Source organism: Dryas octopetala, chromosome 6 (genome assembly GCF_963921425.1).
Source record: "Dryas octopetala chromosome 6, drDryOcto1.1, whole genome shotgun sequence".
NCBI classification, from domain to species: Eukaryota; Viridiplantae; Streptophyta; class Magnoliopsida; order Rosales; family Rosaceae; genus Dryas; species Dryas octopetala.
Genome location: NC_141371.1, coordinates 16,616,363 through 16,636,708, shown reverse-complemented (window position 1 = coordinate 16,636,708; position 20,346 = coordinate 16,616,363). Strand labels below are relative to the sequence as shown.

General features: G+C 35.9%; 3 protein-coding genes and 1 pseudogene across 3 annotated transcripts; 2 read left to right on the top strand and 2 right to left on the bottom strand.

Moving 5' to 3' along the window:
- Positions 1 to 3,748: 3,748 nt before the first annotated feature.
- Positions 3,749 to 9,443, bottom strand: LOC147282861 (putative pentatricopeptide repeat-containing protein At3g28640 pseudogene; annotated as a pseudogene).
- Positions 9,444 to 9,485: 42 nt separating this feature from the next.
- LOC147282860 (uncharacterized) lies at positions 9,486 to 11,305 on the top strand. Its single transcript, XM_086248288.1, has 2 exons — positions 9,486 to 9,527; positions 11,003 to 11,305. Exons 1-2 carry the CDS (start codon positions 9,486 to 9,488, stop codon positions 11,303 to 11,305), a joined length of 345 nt encoding a protein of 114 aa, XP_086104414.1.
- A 1,214-nt stretch (positions 11,306 to 12,519) lies between these two features.
- LOC147282859 (DnaJ/Hsp40 cysteine-rich domain superfamily protein) lies at positions 12,520 to 17,149 on the top strand. Its single transcript, XM_086249244.1, has 3 exons — positions 12,520 to 12,877; positions 13,984 to 14,242; positions 16,864 to 17,149. The coding sequence occupies exons 1-3, from the start codon at positions 12,695 to 12,697 to the stop codon at positions 16,923 to 16,925; spliced, it is 504 nt and encodes a 167-aa protein (XP_086105370.1). The 5' UTR covers positions 12,520 to 12,694; the 3' UTR covers positions 16,926 to 17,149.
- Positions 17,150 to 17,320: 171 nt separating this feature from the next.
- Positions 17,321 to 19,859, bottom strand: LOC147282858 (Plasma-membrane choline transporter family protein). The gene is made up of 3 exons (XM_086249243.1): positions 19,559 to 19,859; positions 18,163 to 19,323; positions 17,321 to 17,700 (listed from the first exon to the last, which is right to left on the bottom strand). The coding sequence occupies exons 1-3, from the start codon at positions 19,667 to 19,669 to the stop codon at positions 17,566 to 17,568; spliced, it is 1,407 nt and encodes a 468-aa protein (XP_086105369.1). The 5' UTR covers positions 19,670 to 19,859; the 3' UTR covers positions 17,321 to 17,565.
- Positions 19,860 to 20,346: the final 487 nt, after the last annotated feature.

Below are 20,346 nucleotides of genomic sequence, written 5' to 3'. Positions count from 1 at the left end.
GTTAACATGACTTTTAAGCTTTTACCTCAACCCGATTCTCTGGATCATCTAACTTGGATCTTCGAAGACTTGTATAGAAATTGTAAGTTTTTTTTTCGCAAGTGTAAATGTAAATTTCACTTTCTTTGTTGAATTTATTATTGATGTGACCTTTGTATACCATTGATGGTTATGACTGTTTACAGTAATACATTGATAGACTCTTGGGTCAATTGAGTTATGACATATAATTGAGGAAGAAAATTTTGAACAATTCGAGAACTAAGTAGGTTTCATTTACACACTCACTTTCATTCACTCTTAATAAAACATTTATTCATTTTATTTTGTTTTTATCTTTATATTTCATTATGCATTTTATGTTCATACTAGTGCCATGGTGAAATGCTTACAACAACAAGTCTATTTAATTGTTTCTTCCATACATTCTATAGTGCCATGTGTGTTCAATTTGGGGTTTGGTTACTTAAATTTTCAGCTGTTATAGTTTATCTCTTACACGAGTTACTTTATTATTGTGTAAGCAATTTGAGAATATAGGTGTGGTGAATTGTTTGATTATACTAAATGCAAATTGTTTATATAATGTTGGTAATCAATTTGAGAAGTTAGTGACTTAGTGTTGTGAATTTTGTGACTATACTGAATACAAAATGTTTATATAATTATATGTGTTGGTTCTTATTAAAAAAACAGGGGTTGAAGCTGCAAACAGGTTGGTTATCGGTTGCCCAAAATAAACTGCAAACCCTCAAAGGAATTTAAGGACTTTCTAAGCTCACTGTAAGTACTCACATTCAATTTTTTTTTTTTTTTCATATTTTTGTGGTACAGTCCAACAAATTTCATTTTGTAGTTATGTGAGCTTTACATTACTAGTAGGATCTTGAGCTTGGTGTAGGGGATCCAGAAGAGGATGACACTGAAGGGGATGATAGTGCTGTAAAGTGGATTATTTTGTTTTTGTGAATGTGGTGGGGGGTGTGAATTTAGGTTGGTGAACAAAGATCAGTATAAGGATGTAGTTTTCTGCTTAAGTGTATTGTACAACAGCACATTTGGAACACCAGAGGTGTTTTGTAATGGATGATCTCTAATATACATGTAATTGCTTTTGGATCAACTTCTGAGTTTTCTTGTGTATGAATTACTGCATTATTATCTTGTTCTTTAATTGGTTAGCAAGAAGCACATTTGGAAACCATGTCCAAAGCTACATGAGGTCCAATCAAATTTTAATTCTGCTATGCATATGGATGTTACAAACAAAACCATTTTCAATTTGGAAATCCTTATTTGTTAAGCAACTCCATTTTGCAGTAGCTGCCAACTCTCCCATTCAAACCAATATCCCAACTAATTTGTAAGTGTAGCCTAAGAATAGCACTGACTAACACATTAGTTTCTATTGTGGCTGTCAACTCACTGTCAGACATCAGATTACACAGTCACAGTATGGTATATTTTAATATTATTTAGTGATTCACGGTTATACAACCATGAGAGCATTAACTGGAGTGGTCTCATCGTCCACCAAGCCACTTGTATATATCAGCTTGGCTCAAGCTTGGCTCAAGTATATAAGCTTGGCTGAAGTATGCTAATGCCGAATGGTGTGGGACCCGGTCTAAATGGACTCACGGTTAGGTAAACCGTGACAGTGTGACAATGGATACGGCTCCCAATCGCACCATTCCCCAAACCGTGACTAGATGATCAATAGGCACTGCAAACTGTGCCCTTTGAGACCAATTGGCATGGTTTGGTGGGTGTGCCTGATGAAGGATTTTGCAGTAGTGTGCATTAGAAAGTATTAGATGTACAATAGTTGTTTAGATCATTAATTGTAGTTTCCTTACCTATCTACATGCATGTTTTAGTCGGCTAGATAGGAACTCGATAATCTGATTTGGTTTAACAACAATAAAGAACTCCAATTAATGTCCCTTTAGTTATATAGTTTAAGGAGAAGAATTCATGACACTATATTTTTGAAACAAGTTTTTAATGAGGCTCATTTTATATAGAATTTCAACGATCCGAACCGTCTATTTTTTAAGTTTTCATTAAAGGATTATCTTTGCAAAAAATTAGGTAAATTGGAAATTATTTACCTACAAAGATTAAAGAGTTTTTTTTTTTTTTTTAAGTCCATTTTTTAAAATCTATTGTTCATCCGGCCTATCCGCTACAGTGGAATACTGTAGCGGCCCACTTTTTAAAAATTGGTACTATAGTAACGATGCAACAGTGACTCCGTTACTATAGCGCACTACAGTGTTTTTTTAAAAAAATGCCATTTATTTTTTATATTCTTTTTTGTCATTTCAGTGCCAATTAGTGCATAAACAAAAAAAAAATCATAATTTAGGTATTTTTCATTCTATAAACATGTTAAATAATAATCAACATAAAACACAAAAAATCAAGATGTGGCATCCATAATTTTTTGCATTTTAATAGTAAATATAATTGTTACTATCAAATAGTAACAATTACCTATTTGCTAATGTCTAGCTGTAAGAATCACCTATTGTTACTGTCTAGCAGTAACAATTACCTATTGCTACTGCATGGCAATAACAATCACCACCAAAAGTTTTTGTTTTGACACATGTAGTAACAACCATAGTCTCACTTACATATTATTACTGACATACAGTAACAACTATAGGCTCACTTACATATTATTACTGTTTGTCAGTAATAATCATAACCTCACTTACATATTGTTACTGTTTGTCAATAACAATCATAATCTCACTTACATATTGCTACTGAAAAACAGTAATACCCGTAGCCTCACTTACATATTGTTACTGACATACAATAACAATCATAGCCCTACTTACATATTGTTACTGTTTATCAGTAACAATCATAGCCCTACTTACATATTGCTACTACTTGTTAGTAACAATCATAACTTCATTTACATATTATCATAGTCTCACTTATATATTGTTACAAAATAAATAAACAAATTGATTAATTAGATCAATTTGTCTTCTAAGTTCTATGTTTCCAAGGATCTGATAACAAGAGAGTAAGGCACCCATTTGATAGGTACATTGCTTTAATTTAGTATATACTGAAATTCCAATAATTTAACCAAACAAACCACCATAAGCCATAAGCCATAAGCCATCATTAAAAGTTAAAAAAAAAAAAAAAAAATCTTACCCAACATGGAAATTTTAAATAAAAATAAAAATATACAAAACCCAATACTCAAAATCTTTAATTCAATTTTGGTTCTTTATTTTGAATCATAAATTTCCTTCTCAAAGACAAAATAAAGTATTTAAACTTAGAAACAAAAGTATTTTGCTGGTTTCATAGTGACTTGTTAGCTTTGGGGTATATCCAAAAAGCCAACTTGTCATGTGTTTGATCTAGGGGTCGGCAATGGGCCGGGCCGGGCTGGCCCAGGCCCAATCTTTCGGGCTCGGGCCGGGCTCGGGCTTGAATTACAAGAGCCCAACAGAACTTTCGGGCCGGGCCGGGCTGGGCTTGGGCCTGAATACACAAATCCGAAGCCCACCCATCGGGCTTGAGACTAACGGGCTTTAGAGCCGGGCCGGACTAGGCCCGAACGGGCAGCCCAATAGGCCCGAACGGGCAGCCCAAATTAGGCTTTTTTGGCTTCTCAAATTGCTTAATTTATTGCCTAATTTATGTCAATTATAACTATAAAACTTAGCAGATGACTAATTCATTGGTTTTAACTTGCCAAAATTTTGCAATGTCAGCTCCCAAAGTCACAATTTAACAAGTTAACAACATATAATTTAATTGCATGAGTACAAGCCATTAGTACTCCGAGAAGGACGATCCCATCAGGTCTGAGCCCATCATCCACTTGCATCCTCTGCAAGCAATGAATTGCTTCTTTCGCATAACCATGTGCTGCAAACCCAACCATGGCTGCCCATGAAAACACATTCCTTTTAGGCATTCCCTCAAAGGCTTCCACGGCCAAATCTATACAACCACACTTGGAATACATATCAACAAGCGCAGTCCCAATAAACACATCCGACTTCATCAATTTCCTCTTTTTCACGGTCATGAATCCACTTCCCCTGTCAAAGAGCCCCCAAATGAGCACAAGCAGCCAACCTAGTAGCCACACAAAAGTCATCATGATCAAATCCACACACCAACATATCCCGGAAAACCTTCAAAGCCTCAGAAGCCAAACCACATCTAACATACCGATTCATAAGAACATTCCACTTTATAAGATCCCTGTTAGGAATTTCATCAAACAACTTCCTGGAATCATCCAAAACCTTGCACTCCGCGTAAAATCTAACAAGGGCAGTCTGAACATGATTATCCAATAAAACCAACCCATTTTTAACTACCCAAATGTGAATTTGCTTGCCCGCAACTAGCTAAGAACAATTCACGCAAGCTAATATGACAAAATGAAACGTATAGTTATTGGGTCCTAAGTTGCTCTGTTTCAACATGAGTTGGAAGTAATGCATGGCCAAATGAGGCTGAGAACTGCGAGCGTAGGCTCTGATGAGGGTGTTGTATATGTATGAATTTGGGGTCTGGATTTGGTTAAATAGAAGAGACGCAAAATGATGGTGATGATGAAGAGGCGGCGAATGCGATGGGGTCTGAGGTGGCGAGATGGTGAATCGGTGATGATGGTGATGATGGAGAGGGTCTGAGAGTCTGAGAGAGTGATGATGGTGATGATGGAGAGGCCGAGAGGGTTTGAGAAGTGAGAAGTTTGAGAGTGTGAAGTTTGGCGAGATCACTGATGTTGAACTGTTGAAGGAGGCGGCGAATGTTGAGAGTTAGGGTTACAGTGAAAGTGTGAGAGTGTGAGACTTAGCTTTATATACTTATGACTTATCTTTAGGGTTTAATATTTTATTAGTTTAGGGTATTTTGGGGTTTGGGCTTGGGGGTTTGGATGGGGTTTGGTCCGTTTGGATGGGGTTTCAGGGTTTGGATGGGGTTTGGATGGGGTTTGGATTTTTTAATTTTATTACATGTGTAATATATGCTTTATTATATATTTTATTACATATGTTTTATAAACAAATGATGCAATTGTGTTTTTAACGATCTGAACCGTTCAAATTTTAATTTCTCACTCAAAAATAATTCATGCAAAAAATTAGCTCGATCGGAGATGTAAAAATGACGTAACGGTGGTCGAATTAATGAACGATCGTTGTTTTTCTAATGATAATCGAATGGGTAGATGAATTCCGATTTTGCTGATTTTTTGTAAGGATGATCTTTGACTATGAATATAGAAAATGAACGGTTCAGATTGTTGAAATCACGTTGTGGTCTTCACAATTATGAAAACAATAAGGTTTCAACGAGAAAGTTATTAGAATTATACTCTTCAACTCTTCAAGTGTATTTATATGTAGAAGCTCATATATCGATCGTGTTTTCAACGATCCGAACCGTTCAAGTTTTAGTTCCCCACTCAAAGAGAATCCTTGCAAAAAATTAGCTCAATCAGAGATGTAAAAATGACGTAACGGTGGTCGAATTAATGAACGATCGTTGTTTTTCTAATGATAATCGAATGGGTAGATGAATTCCGATGTTGCTGATTTTTTGTAAGGATGATCTTTGACTATGAATATAGAAAATGAACGGTTCAGATTGTTGAAATCACGTTGTGGTCTTCACAATTATGAAAACAATAAGGTTTCAACGAGAAAGTTATTAGAATTATACTCTTCAACTCTTCAAGTGTATTTATATGTAGAAGCTCATATATCGATCGTGTTTTCAACGATCCGAACCGTTCAAGTTTTAGTTCCCCACTCAAAGAGAATCCTTGCAAAAAATTAGCTCAATCAGAGATGTAAAAATGACGTAACGGTGGTCGAATTAATGAACGATCGTTGTTTTTCTAATGATAATCGAATGGGTAGATGAATTCCGATGTTGCTGATTTTTTGTAAGGATGATCTTTGACTATGAATATAGAAAATGAACGGTTCAGATTGTTGAAATCACGTTGTGGTCTTCACAATTATGAAAACAATAAGGTTTCAACGAGAAAGTTATTAGAATTATACTCTTCAACTCTTCAAGTGTATTTATATGTAGAAGCTCATATATCGATCGTGTTTTTAACGATCCGAACCGTTCAAGTTTTAGTTCCCCACTCAAAGAGAATCCTTGCAAAAAATTAGCTCAATCAGAGATGTAAAAATGACGTAATGATGGTCGAATTAATTAACGATCATGGTTTTTTTAATGATAATCGAACGAGTAAATGAATTCCGATTCGACCGATTTTTTGTAAGGATGATATTTGACTATCAACATATAAAATGAACGGTTCAAATTGTTAAATTAATGAACAATCATGCCATCATGGTTTAATAACTTCAATTATAGTTGTATTATAAAAATTGTATATGCACATATACATTTATGTTTTATTATAGTTGTAAATTTGTAATGTTGTATATAATTTTAAAAGTTTATTATTTATGGTATTACATACTTACATAGTATAGTTTACACTATTACTATTTAGTATTTACTAACATTATAGAATTATATAATAACTTAATAAACATATTAATAATTTATTAGAATAAACAAACGAAAAACCTATTAAATATGTTATGATTCACCAATTAGACAAATAAACTAGTTAGCTCAGTTGGTTGAGAGTTGAAATTTGTTCTATGAGGTCTCAAGTTCGATTTAGAACATAGCCAAAATCCTATATTTTTTTTTATTGAAGATATTAAACGGGCTTTGGGCTTTGGGCTTCGGGCTTTGGGCTTTGGGCTTCGGGCCGGGCTTTGGACCGGGCTTTGGGCGGGCTTTGAGCGGGCCTAAGTGGGCCGGGCTTTGGGCGGGCCGTGGGCTTCAAGGGGATGGCCCAAGCCCAACCCAAAAAATTTTTGGGCCGGCCCGGCCCGGCCCAAATGTCGGGCCACATCGGGCTTCGGGCCCAATGGGCTGGGCGGGCTTCGGGTGGGCTTCGGGCCTTGGGCTATTTGGTGAGCCCTAGTTTGATCTGGCAGCGAAGAAACAAAAGTATTTTCTACCCATTCACAGTTTAATGGAAAAGAATACAACAAAATGAAACAAAACAAAAATTGGGTTGGTGTTGTTGAGAAAAATAATACAAAAATCGGGTTGGTGTTGTTTAGAAAAATAATAAATAAAGTGGATAAAGTGGGAATTCATAGTTTATCCTAGAAGATGAACTTCCTACAGCAGTGGCCAAAGTGCTCTGAGACGACGTCGCAGCCACAGTACTTCAACTACGTCACTGAATTTTTTTTAGTTCTTGACTTTTGGCCGATGACATCCCATAAGCCTTAACTTCGAATCCATTCACCTCCAAAATCTACAAACCACCATCAATCATAAACCAACCTAAAATCACAAAAAAGAAGGCATTTTTATACATGTCCCCGGCCGACGGCGCAGACGTCCTGAGTGGTACAAATGGACCCAGATCTCATTCCAACCCTCAACCCATCAACATCAGCCTCGCCGATCGGACTCAAAAAAGTAGCTCGACGGTGGCAGCGAAGCCACTGAACCTGGCTGCTCGGAGATCGGAGTCGCAACGTAGTCCGAGCACCATCGCTCAACCTCCGAGCCCACGTGGAACGACACAGATCGAGGAGGAGGGGTGGTTGGGCGTGAGTGAGGAGAGAAAAATGAGAGAGGGAGTATGAGAAAGACGAAGAAAGAGATGAAGAATGGATGAAAAATTAAAAGTGGGCTGGAAGAAAATAAGGTGGACTGGCTGGGAAATTCAATTAAATAGGTGGGTTTAAGAGCGAATAGGAGTTCAACACTGGACTTTATAATCATTTACTTAAGATTAAATTGTCAACATTTCAAGTCTTTATTTTGTTGACCATTTATTCTTTGTAAGTAAACTAGCCTCTCCACACTCGCTCCTGTGAGTGTGAAACGGCTCTTCTATTGCGCAAACACTAATATTTTGGCAAGCGCGCGCGTAATATGTTTAATAGGCTTCTGCTATTTCTATTTTCAAATCACAAATACAAACAAACCTAATTGTTCGACCCAAATGAAAGATCCAAAAAAAAAAATTGAATATGTGAAATTAAGGGAAATTAATTAAGGAGAGAGAGGCGGCAAACCAATTCTCATGGGCGGAAAAATAGATAAATGACCATTGGATTTAAGACGAAATGATCTCAGCCATTCGGACCTGGAAATAAATTTTATGATTAAAAAATTTTTCTGTTTTATTATATAGATAGTTTCCAAGTTATCTAATTTTTTGCAAGGATGATCCTTTAATAGAAACCTAAAAAATAGACGATTCGGATCATTGAAATCCTATATAAAATGGGCCCGATTAAAAATTTGTGTAAAAAATATGGTGTCATGGATTCGCCCCATGCCAATAGTTTAATATCAATGGAAGAACTCCTATGTTCCTTTGGTTTAATACCAATTGAAGAACTCCTATGTTTCATGAACAATAAAACTGGAATCCACCAACGATCTAAAGAGTTGATTAAAATACAGAACATAGGCCTTTATATAGGCTTCAAACCCTAAGTACGTCTACTAGGACACATAAATGGAAAATCTAATTAATTAAGAGAACTAACACAAATCCTAATGGATAAGAAAACCAAAAATTAGAACTTTCCTAAAACCTAAAAATATGATTTTGACCCTGAAAAAAAATTTTAAAAATATGAACGGGCTCATAGTTAAACTATAAGTCTTGTAGATCTTGTCATTCCCTTGAAATCTACATATTATTTGCCCAATTCTGACACTTATGCACCAAGTTACGCCATCCCAGAATATCCAGAAAAACTGCATTAATTTGGTCTTTTCCAGTAGCTTGCAACATTCTTAAGGTTGAATTTCCCAACATTGGACTATTTTTCTGACTTTGAATTGCCTTAATTTCTTTAAATTTTTGTGTATGAATGTAAGAAATATGCCCTAAAGCCAACTAGGTGATTGGTCAATTATATGACTCATTTCTATTTCGATTAATGGGCAATGACATTGTTGTTTTAAGTAAAACATTTGTTATGTGCATTGCTTATATATTCTATAGAATAATATGTCCTAGAAATCTATGAGAAGAAACATGAAGAGCTAAAGGGTTAGTCTTTGAGACTCAAGTTGTCCGAACCCTAGATTTCCTAAATGTTCCTAGCTGGGACAATGTTAATTGTAGCTTTGATATTCCAACTTAAGTAGATGAAGACTAGCATATGTCAATGTTTTTGTCATTAGAGGAGTTGGCGAGTCTCAAGCCACAATGAGGAGTAACTAGAGCAGACATGCATATGGGTAGACACGTACATTGAACTGACTACCAGACTGATCCTAAACAAAAAATTTATGACGTGTCAAACAATATCCTCTCAAGGTTTATGACATATATAGAGTAGTCCTTAGACCTGAGACACCATCGATGTCTTATATATGCGCTCAATGTACTTTCACTGCGTAAAATGGACCAACGCAATCAAGTATGGGTTACATGCGATAGTCAGGTGCATTGACACACACATAAAGACATATGAGAGCGCACACAACATGGAATCGCTCGCCTTCCATAAACATAGGAGACTTCCAAAGGAGTGTTGACTCGTAAAGTCTTTGGCGGTAGCATTAGAGTCCTGATTTTGACTATAGGCTATATGCAATGGGATTTAGGGGTGGGCACAACTCGATCGAAACCGAGTTGACCAACCCGACAAGATTGAGTTGGATTGGTTCAGTTTCATGCACTTAAAAAATAGAAGTCGGTTCATGAATTGACCAAACCTATTTCCATTGGTTTGGTTAACAGGTTACTCACTAAAAAAACCCGATCAAAACTGAACCGCCCAACCATATTAAAAACATAAAAATATAAAACCACCCAACTATGTTGGAGAATTGAACATTCAAGTTATTTTAAATACAAGTATATATTGTGAAGCCCAAAAGTGAAAAATAAACATGTTTGGGCCTAGAAATCTTTTTTTATTTTTTATTTTAATGCATTTGCCATTTAGGTCTAAAAATCAAATGCAAAATATACTAGTTTTGGGCTAATCCAACCCTTATAAATAGACCAACCCAAACCGATTTTAATTGGTGTGGGTTGGTTCGGTTTTTTTAGCATGAAATGGTTTGGTTTAATTGGTTTAAAAAAATTACAAATCGACCTATTCAATTGACAGTTTGGGCTCAAAACCGACCTAAACCGTTCAATGCCCACTCTTATTGGGATTGATACTAACATTGTGCCCACAGTTATAGTCAATTAGACATTGATGAGAGAAAGACTAAATCGTATTGTACTTATAACTGAATAGGTTTGCACACTGCCATTCATCTTAGTTTGCGTAGGCACGAACCATAGTTGAGTGTTAATCATGAGCTTAGGGAACCTAGAAAATTAATACAGGATTTTATTAATTCGATCTCACTATGGGAAAAATTAAAAGAATTTAATTTGGTTCAAATTTCATGCCAAAGTAAGAGGAACCTATTGAGTCACACACGTACTTTTATATATGGATGTATAAGGTTGATAAAAGGAAAGTAACATTGTTGCCCAATTTGCTTCTAAGTATCTAACATTGTTGCTTCTAACAATAACTTGTTTAAAAGGCAAGTAACTCTGCAACCTCTTTGCCCAATATGCAAGTAGTATGATGAAACTGTTGAACATATGCTCTTATTATGTCCTTGGGTTAAGGGTATATGGTTTCATTATTTGGGGTATAAGGTTGATAATTAAAGCCCAAGAGTCACACTTACATTTCTAGTTGTTAAGTGTTTAGGATTGTTGGAAAGATGAGGCCTCCCTATTATTGACAAGGATAATTTTGGAGTATTTGGAAAATGAGATACAAGTCAGTGTTTCAGAAAGTGGATCCAGACCCAATCTTTGCTAGCAGACAAGCGTAGAGAGCTTGCTTTGAGTTTTAGCAAGCTTAAGAGAATTCTATCTCTATATATTGAAAATTCTGTTAAGTTTCCCTCTCAAGCATCTGGTTCTACCTCTTGGTCTCCTCCTATAGCTTTTGAGATCAAGATTAATACAAATGGATCTTGGGGTGCAGATAGTCATAAGGCAGGTATTGTGGTTGTTTTGAGGAATCATAATGCTAAACTGGTTGATGGATCTGCTTGTCACTTTAAAGCCTCTTCAGCACTAATTGAAGAGGCTATGGCAATCCAAGAGGGTCTGAGATGTGCAAGAGCTAAAGGGATTTCAGTGGTAGTAATTGAATCTGATTCTAAAGAGGTAATATTTGCTCTTAAGGATCTTGTTTGATGTCTTTGTGGGAAATCTTTCATTTACTGCAAGAACTAAGGAAAATTTCCTCTTAGCTTCTCTTCTTTTCACTACAGCTGGGTGCGTAGAGAGGCTAACAAAGCTACATATTTAGTAGCTAACTTGGCAAGAAAGGGGATGTGTGTTAATATTTGGGATTTAAATCCCCCATCCTCTTTGATTGGAATTTTGGTAGTGGATGGTTTACCTTTTGACTAGCACTGGGAGGCTATTGCAGCATATTTCTAGTTGGTCATTATTTCTTTTCTTTTAGTGTTTTGTCAGTTGGTTGTTTAGTTGGTTTCTTCTGGTTGTGTTTTGTCTATGTGGTTTGTTTTTTGAAATGAAGTAATTTAATGGCAAAAAAAAAAAATAAAAAATCTTTTGGCTTGAGGTTTTGAATGTTATGGTTATCGGTAGGGAAAATTTTACCAAAAGAATAACAACTTTGAGCATGTGTTATTTCAGGATATGAATTTTGTTTTGTGTCACTATGAACCCTAAACTTTCATTATTTGTCGAAATTGTTTATTTCGTCATGTTTATTACATATTTCGTCCAAAATAAATTGTGTCGTTATAACTTTTAAGGGTCAAAATTGTCAATCCACATCACCTTAAAGCCACCATTCGACTCAAAGTTTATGTCCTTTTAGTAAATTAATCCCTTTATCAATAAGTACACAACTTGTGAACATGAGAAAAATTATATATATGCACCCCCAACAAACTTAAAATATATAGTTTCAAGCTAATTTAATATTATTAGAATATTGAAAAAACTCAAAATTTTAAATCTTGCCCTGAAACCTATTAAATTATATTTAAACACTTATAAGCCCTACTAAAAAAAAGAAAAAGAAAGAAAAAGAAAAAGAAAAACAAGTAGAAAACAGCACAAAAAAAAAAATTACATTGTACTTAATAAAGAAAGTGAAAAATGACTGAAGCTATAAGAACAAAAAGTCATTTGGTTTTTTGTTTAATAAAGAAATGGGGGTTCTTGAGTAATATATGGGTGCAAGTTGAAAGCCCAGATGTAACGGTGTACTATTTTTAGCCCAAACCTGTTTGAACGGCCTTTGGTCATTCAAATTTCGGGCTGGCCCATGCGAGCTTGACCCAGCCTCAGCCCAATCAAAATTATTCGTTAACAACAAGAAGGACACACAACAAATTAGAAACCAACCGTAAGAGCCTGCAAACCCAAACCAAATCATCGATTTTTCTTTCTTTCATATGACAAATCGTCGATGACTACAAAGTTTTTCTTCTTACTCATTTGGTTTTAATTCTGCATATTATAAGTTTATAACATATCATATTGGTTTCTCTTTCTTTCTCTCCCTGTAAATTTTATTCTATATGATACTTGCTATCAAATTAATCAATGAGTTCTGCTACTGCTGCTGTGAATATGGCGTCTTCGATTACTGTTATCCCTCTTTCTTCGACAAATTTGAACCTCAATGACAAATTTACATGTGGGTTTCATTTCAAACGAGGTGGGTCCATCACCAAAGTCTGTGCCATCTCTCCCAACGGCTCTGTTTCTCGTTCTGGGTCACATGGGGTTAGCCTCTATCTCTTGCCTTTGTCTTTTGGTGTATATTCCTTTATTTTCTTGGACTTTTTGTAATTTTGAGTTGTGGATTTATTGAAGGAAATCGAGCATTAAATATGAGTTTCTCAATTTGTTCATGGTTGCTCTTTTTGCGGGTTGGCAGTGTTTTTAGCAGATAACCTTTTCTGTTTTGTTGGATCTATCTCTTGATTATAATGTTGTAACAGAAAATGACTTCCACCAAACGGTTCGTACATAATTGGTTTTCATTAAAATAATGTTGTTTTCCTTATTCATGTTTAACTGTTTTTTTCCAAATGATTGTGTAACAAGTAGGTGATACAAAGAATAAGAGTGGCAAGAGTTTTCGACCAATTTCTTATTGGTAGTGGATTAAAGTTGAGCTTGCCTTTTAAGTTTCTACATTCCTTACTAATTTAAGTTTCTACATCCCATAAATTTTATAATTCCATAACCTCAAAGAGCATTTGACTCTCTTTAGATGAAAACGGAAGAGGCTTATAACCGTTTTCAATTACCCAGTCATTGAGTGTGTGCATGAGTGAATGTTAGAGAAAAGTGGAAGGACTTAGTGAGAGAGGTAAATGAAAACGCCTCTTTTATCAAAAGTAGATGAAAAAACAGTTTTCAAAATCTTTGTCTTTATGATCACTATCAGAGGAGATTGGGGGAACAATAAACAAGACAATATCACATAATTAATTGAAACTGAAGAAGTAAGATAAGGAGTTAGTAAGGATCAATATAACCTGTCAATGTATGCAGTGGCATGTGCTTAACGCAAATAGCTGATGATGTTCTATATAACAGATATTCTAGTTCCTTTTTCTTTTTCTTTCCTTCATATGAATCATCTATTTACTTTCAGTATGATTGCATTTGGTTCATATCGTTGATGCTATGTAGAGATCTATTTATCTGTGTGTGCATGAATGTGCATGCATCTGTGTCCTTATGTGCACATTGAAGGTAGATTGAAGACTTCTGCAGTTTTGTGACTAATTAAAATTGGAATTGTCTTCTATATTTTATATTCTGCAATAATAAGTGTATCATGAGTCTAAATCTCTTACACAATTTATTTGATGTTGTAGGCGGAGTGCTCAGCCGGAGATGTGCATAAACGAAGAAGTAGTCTTGAATCTCTGTTTTGTTATGATAAGGCTATACCGGAGGAGAGAATTGAGAAGCCTATTGGGATATCTTTGGCTGAGAAAGTCATTGGAAACAAACCCCGGTGCATTGATTGTGAAGCTAAAGGTGCCGTCCTTTGCGCCACTTGCTCCGGTTCAGGCCTTTATGTTGATTCAATATTGGAGAGCCAGGGCATTATTGTCAAAGTCCGGTGCCTAGGTAAATTACTTTTCTTCTCCTAACAGCTGAGTCTTACAGACACGTGTACAAATACATTGGACATTCTTGCACGGCTTTTTAACATTTTACCCACTTGAACTTTGACCCGTTTTTCATTTCACCACCTAAAATTTTTTTGACTCGATGTAGCACTTTAATTAAAAAAAAAAATTTCAATGTCAAACCTCCGTCCAATTCCGTCAAGATTTCCATCCAAAAATAGTCATGTGCTTCGCATGTGACCTCTTTTTAAAGGGCATTTTGGTCTTTTTGAGTCCACCATGAGATTTTTTTAGGAGTTCCTCTATTCATACCCTAAAATATTCTCTCCACACCCATAAATTTCTAATTTTACCCTATAATAACCTAAATTTTTAAACCAACTTATATGTTTATTTATAATTATATTTACATTTTTGTATGTATTTATATTTATATAAATAGATAAATATATTTAGGTGTGGCGGTGGGTGTGTGTGACGGTGGTGTGTGTGTGTGTTATAAGGTTGGGTTAATTAAAAAGAAGGCAGCAGCTGGATTTTTAGACCAAACTGAAACAAGAACAGAGGAGAAAGAAAGAGAAACAGACACAGAGAGAGAGAGAGGGAGAGAAAGAAGAGGAGAAGAACAGAGAGTGGAGGGAAGGGAAAAAGGAAGAGATTAGAAAAGCTTATAGGATCAAACAAACATAGGAATTGAAGGAAAAAAGGAAGAGATTAGAAAAGCTTATAGGATCAAACAAACATAGTAATTGAAGGGAAAAAAGAAGAGATTTTCGGGCTGGGTTGCACTGAGTAATTTTCAGTTTTGGGGTTTATGTTCTTGATAGAGATTTTGATTTCTAGGTTGGTTTGAGGTTGAGTGATTACATGTTTTTAGTAACCTAAGAAACTGATTTGGGGTGTTGAATTCGGAGGAAATTGAAGTTGGGTGAAATTTGGAAAATCTGCAATTTTCTGAAAAATTTGGCAGTTTCGGGTAGCCTACTTTGTGACCAATTATATCGAGTTTCATAGCCCCATTTTGAATTATTTTTATATGGTTGTAAAGAGGAGATTAATAGCTTCAAAACGAGTATAAGATTGTTGATTTTGGTGGAGATTTGATGAGTCAAAATAGAAAGACCAAAATACCCTCGTTTCTAACGGAAAATGTGACGGAATGTAACGGAGGTCTGACTTTGAAATTTTTTTTAAATTAAGGTGCCACATCAAGTCAAAAAAATTATTAGGTGGTGAAGTGAAAGACGGGTTAAAGAAGGGGGGTAAATTGTTAAAAACCTTCTTGCACTTCTGTTTATAATTTGACTTGCAGCAAGTATGAGTTACAATTGCAGTTCAACATCATGTCAAATTGTATGGTACCTTTTTTCTTTTTTTCCTATAATATATGGTAACATTTTGTGTTCTATATGACATGAATCTGATAGCTCATATATTCATGATCACAACACAGTTTTTGTACCATTTTTGTGGCGAGTTTTTACAAGAACTGCTGCTTTCTTAACCAGGGTAAATCTTAAATCATATATACTTAAAAGGGACTCTTCTAATACCAGAAAGGAGAGGAAAGCTAGGCACTCGGTTTACATATATAATATTTGTTTTCTATGTACAGTTTGTGGATAGTCAGGGCATATGAGAGGCACACTTGAAATGAAAGGGAGGGTGCGTGGGGGCATGTCACTTGCATTGTTAGCTCTAAATTTGTTTTGATTATATGGTGTCTTTTTTTGTAAATTTCAACTACAAGAAGGAAAGGCAGTGGAATTTCATCATGGAAGGAGAAGTCAATTCGGTTAATTTGTTCAAATTAACTATAAATGATAATGCTAGCTAAATTGCTTTCCAGTTTATGTTATAGGTGCTTGGGAAGTGAAAGGACAAAGAAAAGGCACTAGAAACAGTACAACAAAAGATTGAGAAGGATAAAATGGAGTGTATTACTAGTAACAATTGGGGGTAACCTTATCGTCTAGGACCTTATCACTGTCTTCTAAAGCATCCACAAAGGATGATGCCAAAATGTTCGTTTAGCACTTCTGTTTCCTTTTTGGATAACAAAGTTAGATCTTCATTTGGTCAATTCTTGTTTGGCACAAACTTTAGTAATTTTATATAGAAGGTAGGATCAGTAGTGGCATGAGGTTGTCCTCATTTCTTGACGTTATTGTCTTTTTTATATACTCAAGCTCTACCCTTCTCTTCCAAATTCACTCATAAATGTGCTCCAACAGAGAAAGATTACAACTTTGTCCTCATTTAGTGCTTTTTACTTTTTAAAAAGAGTATATATTTAGTACGTATAAGATTGTAAGTTGAAGGCTGAGAAATCTTCAGCTAGATGGATGTCTTACATCTATTTAAATAAGATATTTTGGTAGTTTGGAACTTCTATTCGATTATCCATCTTTCTGTACTGATTGAATTTTGGAAAATTTTGACTTTAGATAAGCTTTTTTCTTATATTGTTTATTGGATTGATTAATAAGAACTGATAATTAATGATGGTCACTTTAGAAGAAAAAGATGTTTGCACTTGATTGTCAAATATTAAGTTCTATAGTGTCTTTTATATATGACAAAAGAAAATATTCTAATGTGACAGTTTTTACTGTGTAGGTTGTGGGGGTACTGGTAACATTATGTGTTCAGAATGTGGTGGCCGTGGTCATCTTGGATGACTTTACTGGTTTGCTCATCTTCCTCTCTTGGTTTTGTTGCATGTGCAAGTAAACATGTATTATAGTCATGTAGCCTTCTATTATTTTTTAGTTCCATGGTGGCTGATTCTAGGATAAATTTACATCAAAGTTTTACTGTAATGTATCTGATTCATTTGCCTATGGCAATGTTATTTTTCTTCAAATTTAATGTTCTTTCTCATCATGTTGAATGGTCAGAATTACATATGCTTTGTAGACAAACTGAATCCTGTTGCTTTTACCATTATTATTTACAGTGAACTTGACAAGCATAATATTTTGCCTTCCGTAAAGTAAAACGCAGAAATGAAGGGTAAAAGAGAAACAAGGGGGACTGCAATGTTACCTGTTATATTTATTCAAATTTGAACCTATATACAGCTTGCAATCTGCTTTTGAAATGTTGTATAACCAACAAAATTGGTGGTAAGTTTCATGCCCTCTCGTAAAGATGGAGTCTACAAGAATTGGCCACATACTGAGAAGAAAAAAAAGGTTTACAGTTTCTATGTATGACAGTATCCATTCTATTGTGGTACTCTCTAATATAAGCCTGTACAATGATCTTAAAATGAGTCTTCAATCAACTGCTCCTGGAGTGGGTATGACCTGCTGATGGTTAAGCTTGAAATCTATGAAGCTCCTCAATCCGAACAGGGATGGTGGAGTCAAATTGAACGCTATTTGGGTTCTCTGCATAAGCCACATAGTAAGACGAAACGCATGCTTGTGGCCATGCCATAGCAATCCTACACTGATTCACGGACAACAAAGTCAAAGTTAGAAGGCATTAAGGTATGAGTAAAACTATTTGTATCACATTTGTGAACCATATCATAGATCAAATCTCTAACAAAGATGAGTCCCACTTATATAGGTGGGTTTCACCTTTATTAGAGATGATTTATTGTGCGATCCACAAAAGTGGTTCCTCTAGCATACTCTTGTTTGGTACACCGTGTTTTATTGTAGTGGGTTGTACTATTAAACTGTACTAAACTGGATTGTATTGTACTGTGTGAAGTCTTTAGAACTCTTTAGCATGACTCGAGTGTGGTATAATTTGGATTTGTGAATCTGCAGAAGTACAAATGTACAATACAATCCAATCTAGTACAATTAAGTATAGTCTAGTCTAGTTAAGTATAATCCAATATTGGACCTGAATCAGTAGCTAATCAATTACAACTAAAGCTGAGCTGAGTTGGATTGTTACCATGAAATAGCCAATCAAGAATGCATAGATTGAAACTTCTGTAGCATAACTCTTATGAACTGCAAGAGCCCAAGTTCCACTCACTAGGCTGCATATTGCACCTCCTGCCATCCCAGAAAGAAAACAGAATGATCCTGTGAGATCCAAGTCAATTAATTCTTTCAGTCCTATGCTCGTGAACATCTCCCATGTATCAGATGATGCCTGCACAAAGCCCTTATTATAGACCCCTACGTGCACAAAACCCCAGCGATTCCCATACATCACCAGTGTTGAAGCCATTCCTGAATAGCAGTTGGCACATGAAAACAGAAACTCGTCTGTATCCCCTGCAATCAATTTCATGGCTCGGGCTGAGCCCCAAATAACGCCGAGAATTGGAACCAAGATGGAGCCAATACAGATACTCCCAGTCAAGTGTTTAACTGTGTCCCAAAAAGCCTCATGTGTGTCAATTTCTGTTCCACATGCGAAGTGCATGTACTTGATGCGTGAGACAGTGACTTGCAGTGTGTTCTTGATAACTTGCATAGTCCAAACCAGGCTTAGCAAGATTACTGAGATGAACAAAACATCCAATCCGTTTGTGTTGGCAATGGAAATGGCTCCACCGATGCCGGACACCAAGAAACACAAATAAAGAACACTGGTACAGATTGATTGAATGACTAGTGTTGTGATTTTGGCAGGAGGGTAAGCAGTAGAAACTGATAAAACCCGGATGGCATAGTCGAAACGGTGACTGACCCAACAGGCATAAAGGGATTGAATGAGGGCACAGATGATTGCAACCGCACCTGCTGCCAAACTTGCAGCAGAACTTATGGATACAAGTAGTACACCCAGTGCGAATGTTAGCAAGGGGCTAAGCCAAAAGGCTACCCTGAAGGCTTTGGAAGGGCTTGAGCTGGTGATCCATTGCAAGAGGAAGGCAACGATTGCTGAGCAGAGTGTTGAAGTGAGGAGTGGAGGGTAAAAGTTGAGAGGGTGGAAATGGTGAGTTCGAGTGGTGGAGATGATGAGGCCATAGATTGTGATGAAGATTGTCAAGAGGGCGATGAGGATCAAGTGGGAGTAGAAAAGAATTGTAAAGAGCCTCCTTACAAATTGACCTGCGGTGGCTAATGTTTCAGTTGGAATTGTGCTACTCGGTTCTTGTTTCTGCATCCAAAACAAACAAATCAAGAAAGTCTACTACTGCTATACAGCAAACCCAAAACCAAGTTGATATTACAAATTAGATAGGAAAGATGGAAATTGCAAGGAATGTGTTAATTTTCTGAAGAAGGGGAAAAAGAAAGAGAAGCAGAAACAAGAAAGAAACAAGAACTGGGTGTGACAGAGATATATAAGAGAGAGAGAGAGAGAGAGAGAGAGAGAGAGAGAGAGAGAGAACCTTGATGTGGTTTGTGGATGAAGGCCTATCTTCTTCTTCTTCTTGAACTTGGATGTGGATGTTCTGTGTTGTTGCAGTAGTAGTAGTATTGAATTTCAAACTTGCCATCATGTCACGCCAGCATGTATTTTCCACCAGTTTTCTTTGCCTCCAAGATTCAACAAAACCAGATGGAAATTTCCAAACTTAAAAAACCAATGAATTAATGTTTGTTCACTTAGACCAAAACACTTGCTCTATTGCTCGTCTTGGTCAACTAATTAAATGATATAATTGTGTGTATAGAACATGAACTGACCGAGTCTTCATTACTTTCTCCAAATTTCACCAAACTTGTTGGTCAAGATCTCTTTGCATGAGTTGGCATGTGAGCATTTGGGTTTTGCTAGTCAGGCATAGATGGTGTGGAAACGTAGACAGGTCTGCAATGGTGACGTGCTGAATTACATCACTTAACTTGTTGGCCCTGTGTTTTCCCTCGTGAAGCAGTTGTGTGTTTCCCGGGGAAATGCGGTTGGGCTTTTCTGTTTCTGTTTCTTCTTTATTAAAAAGAATGTGGAACAAAAGGAAAAAAGGAGGAAGCTATTTTAGGGGTAAGATATATTTTTGGTCCCTGTGTTTTGAGCTAAAAACACATTTGATACTCGTGGTTTCAATTTTGCTAATTTGATCTTTGTGTTTTATATTTTTTGCAATTTTGGTACATTATACACCTAACATAAAAATTTTCTCCAAATCAAAACTAGTAACTTGTTTAAACTAACAAGTTTTCCTCAAAAACAATGACT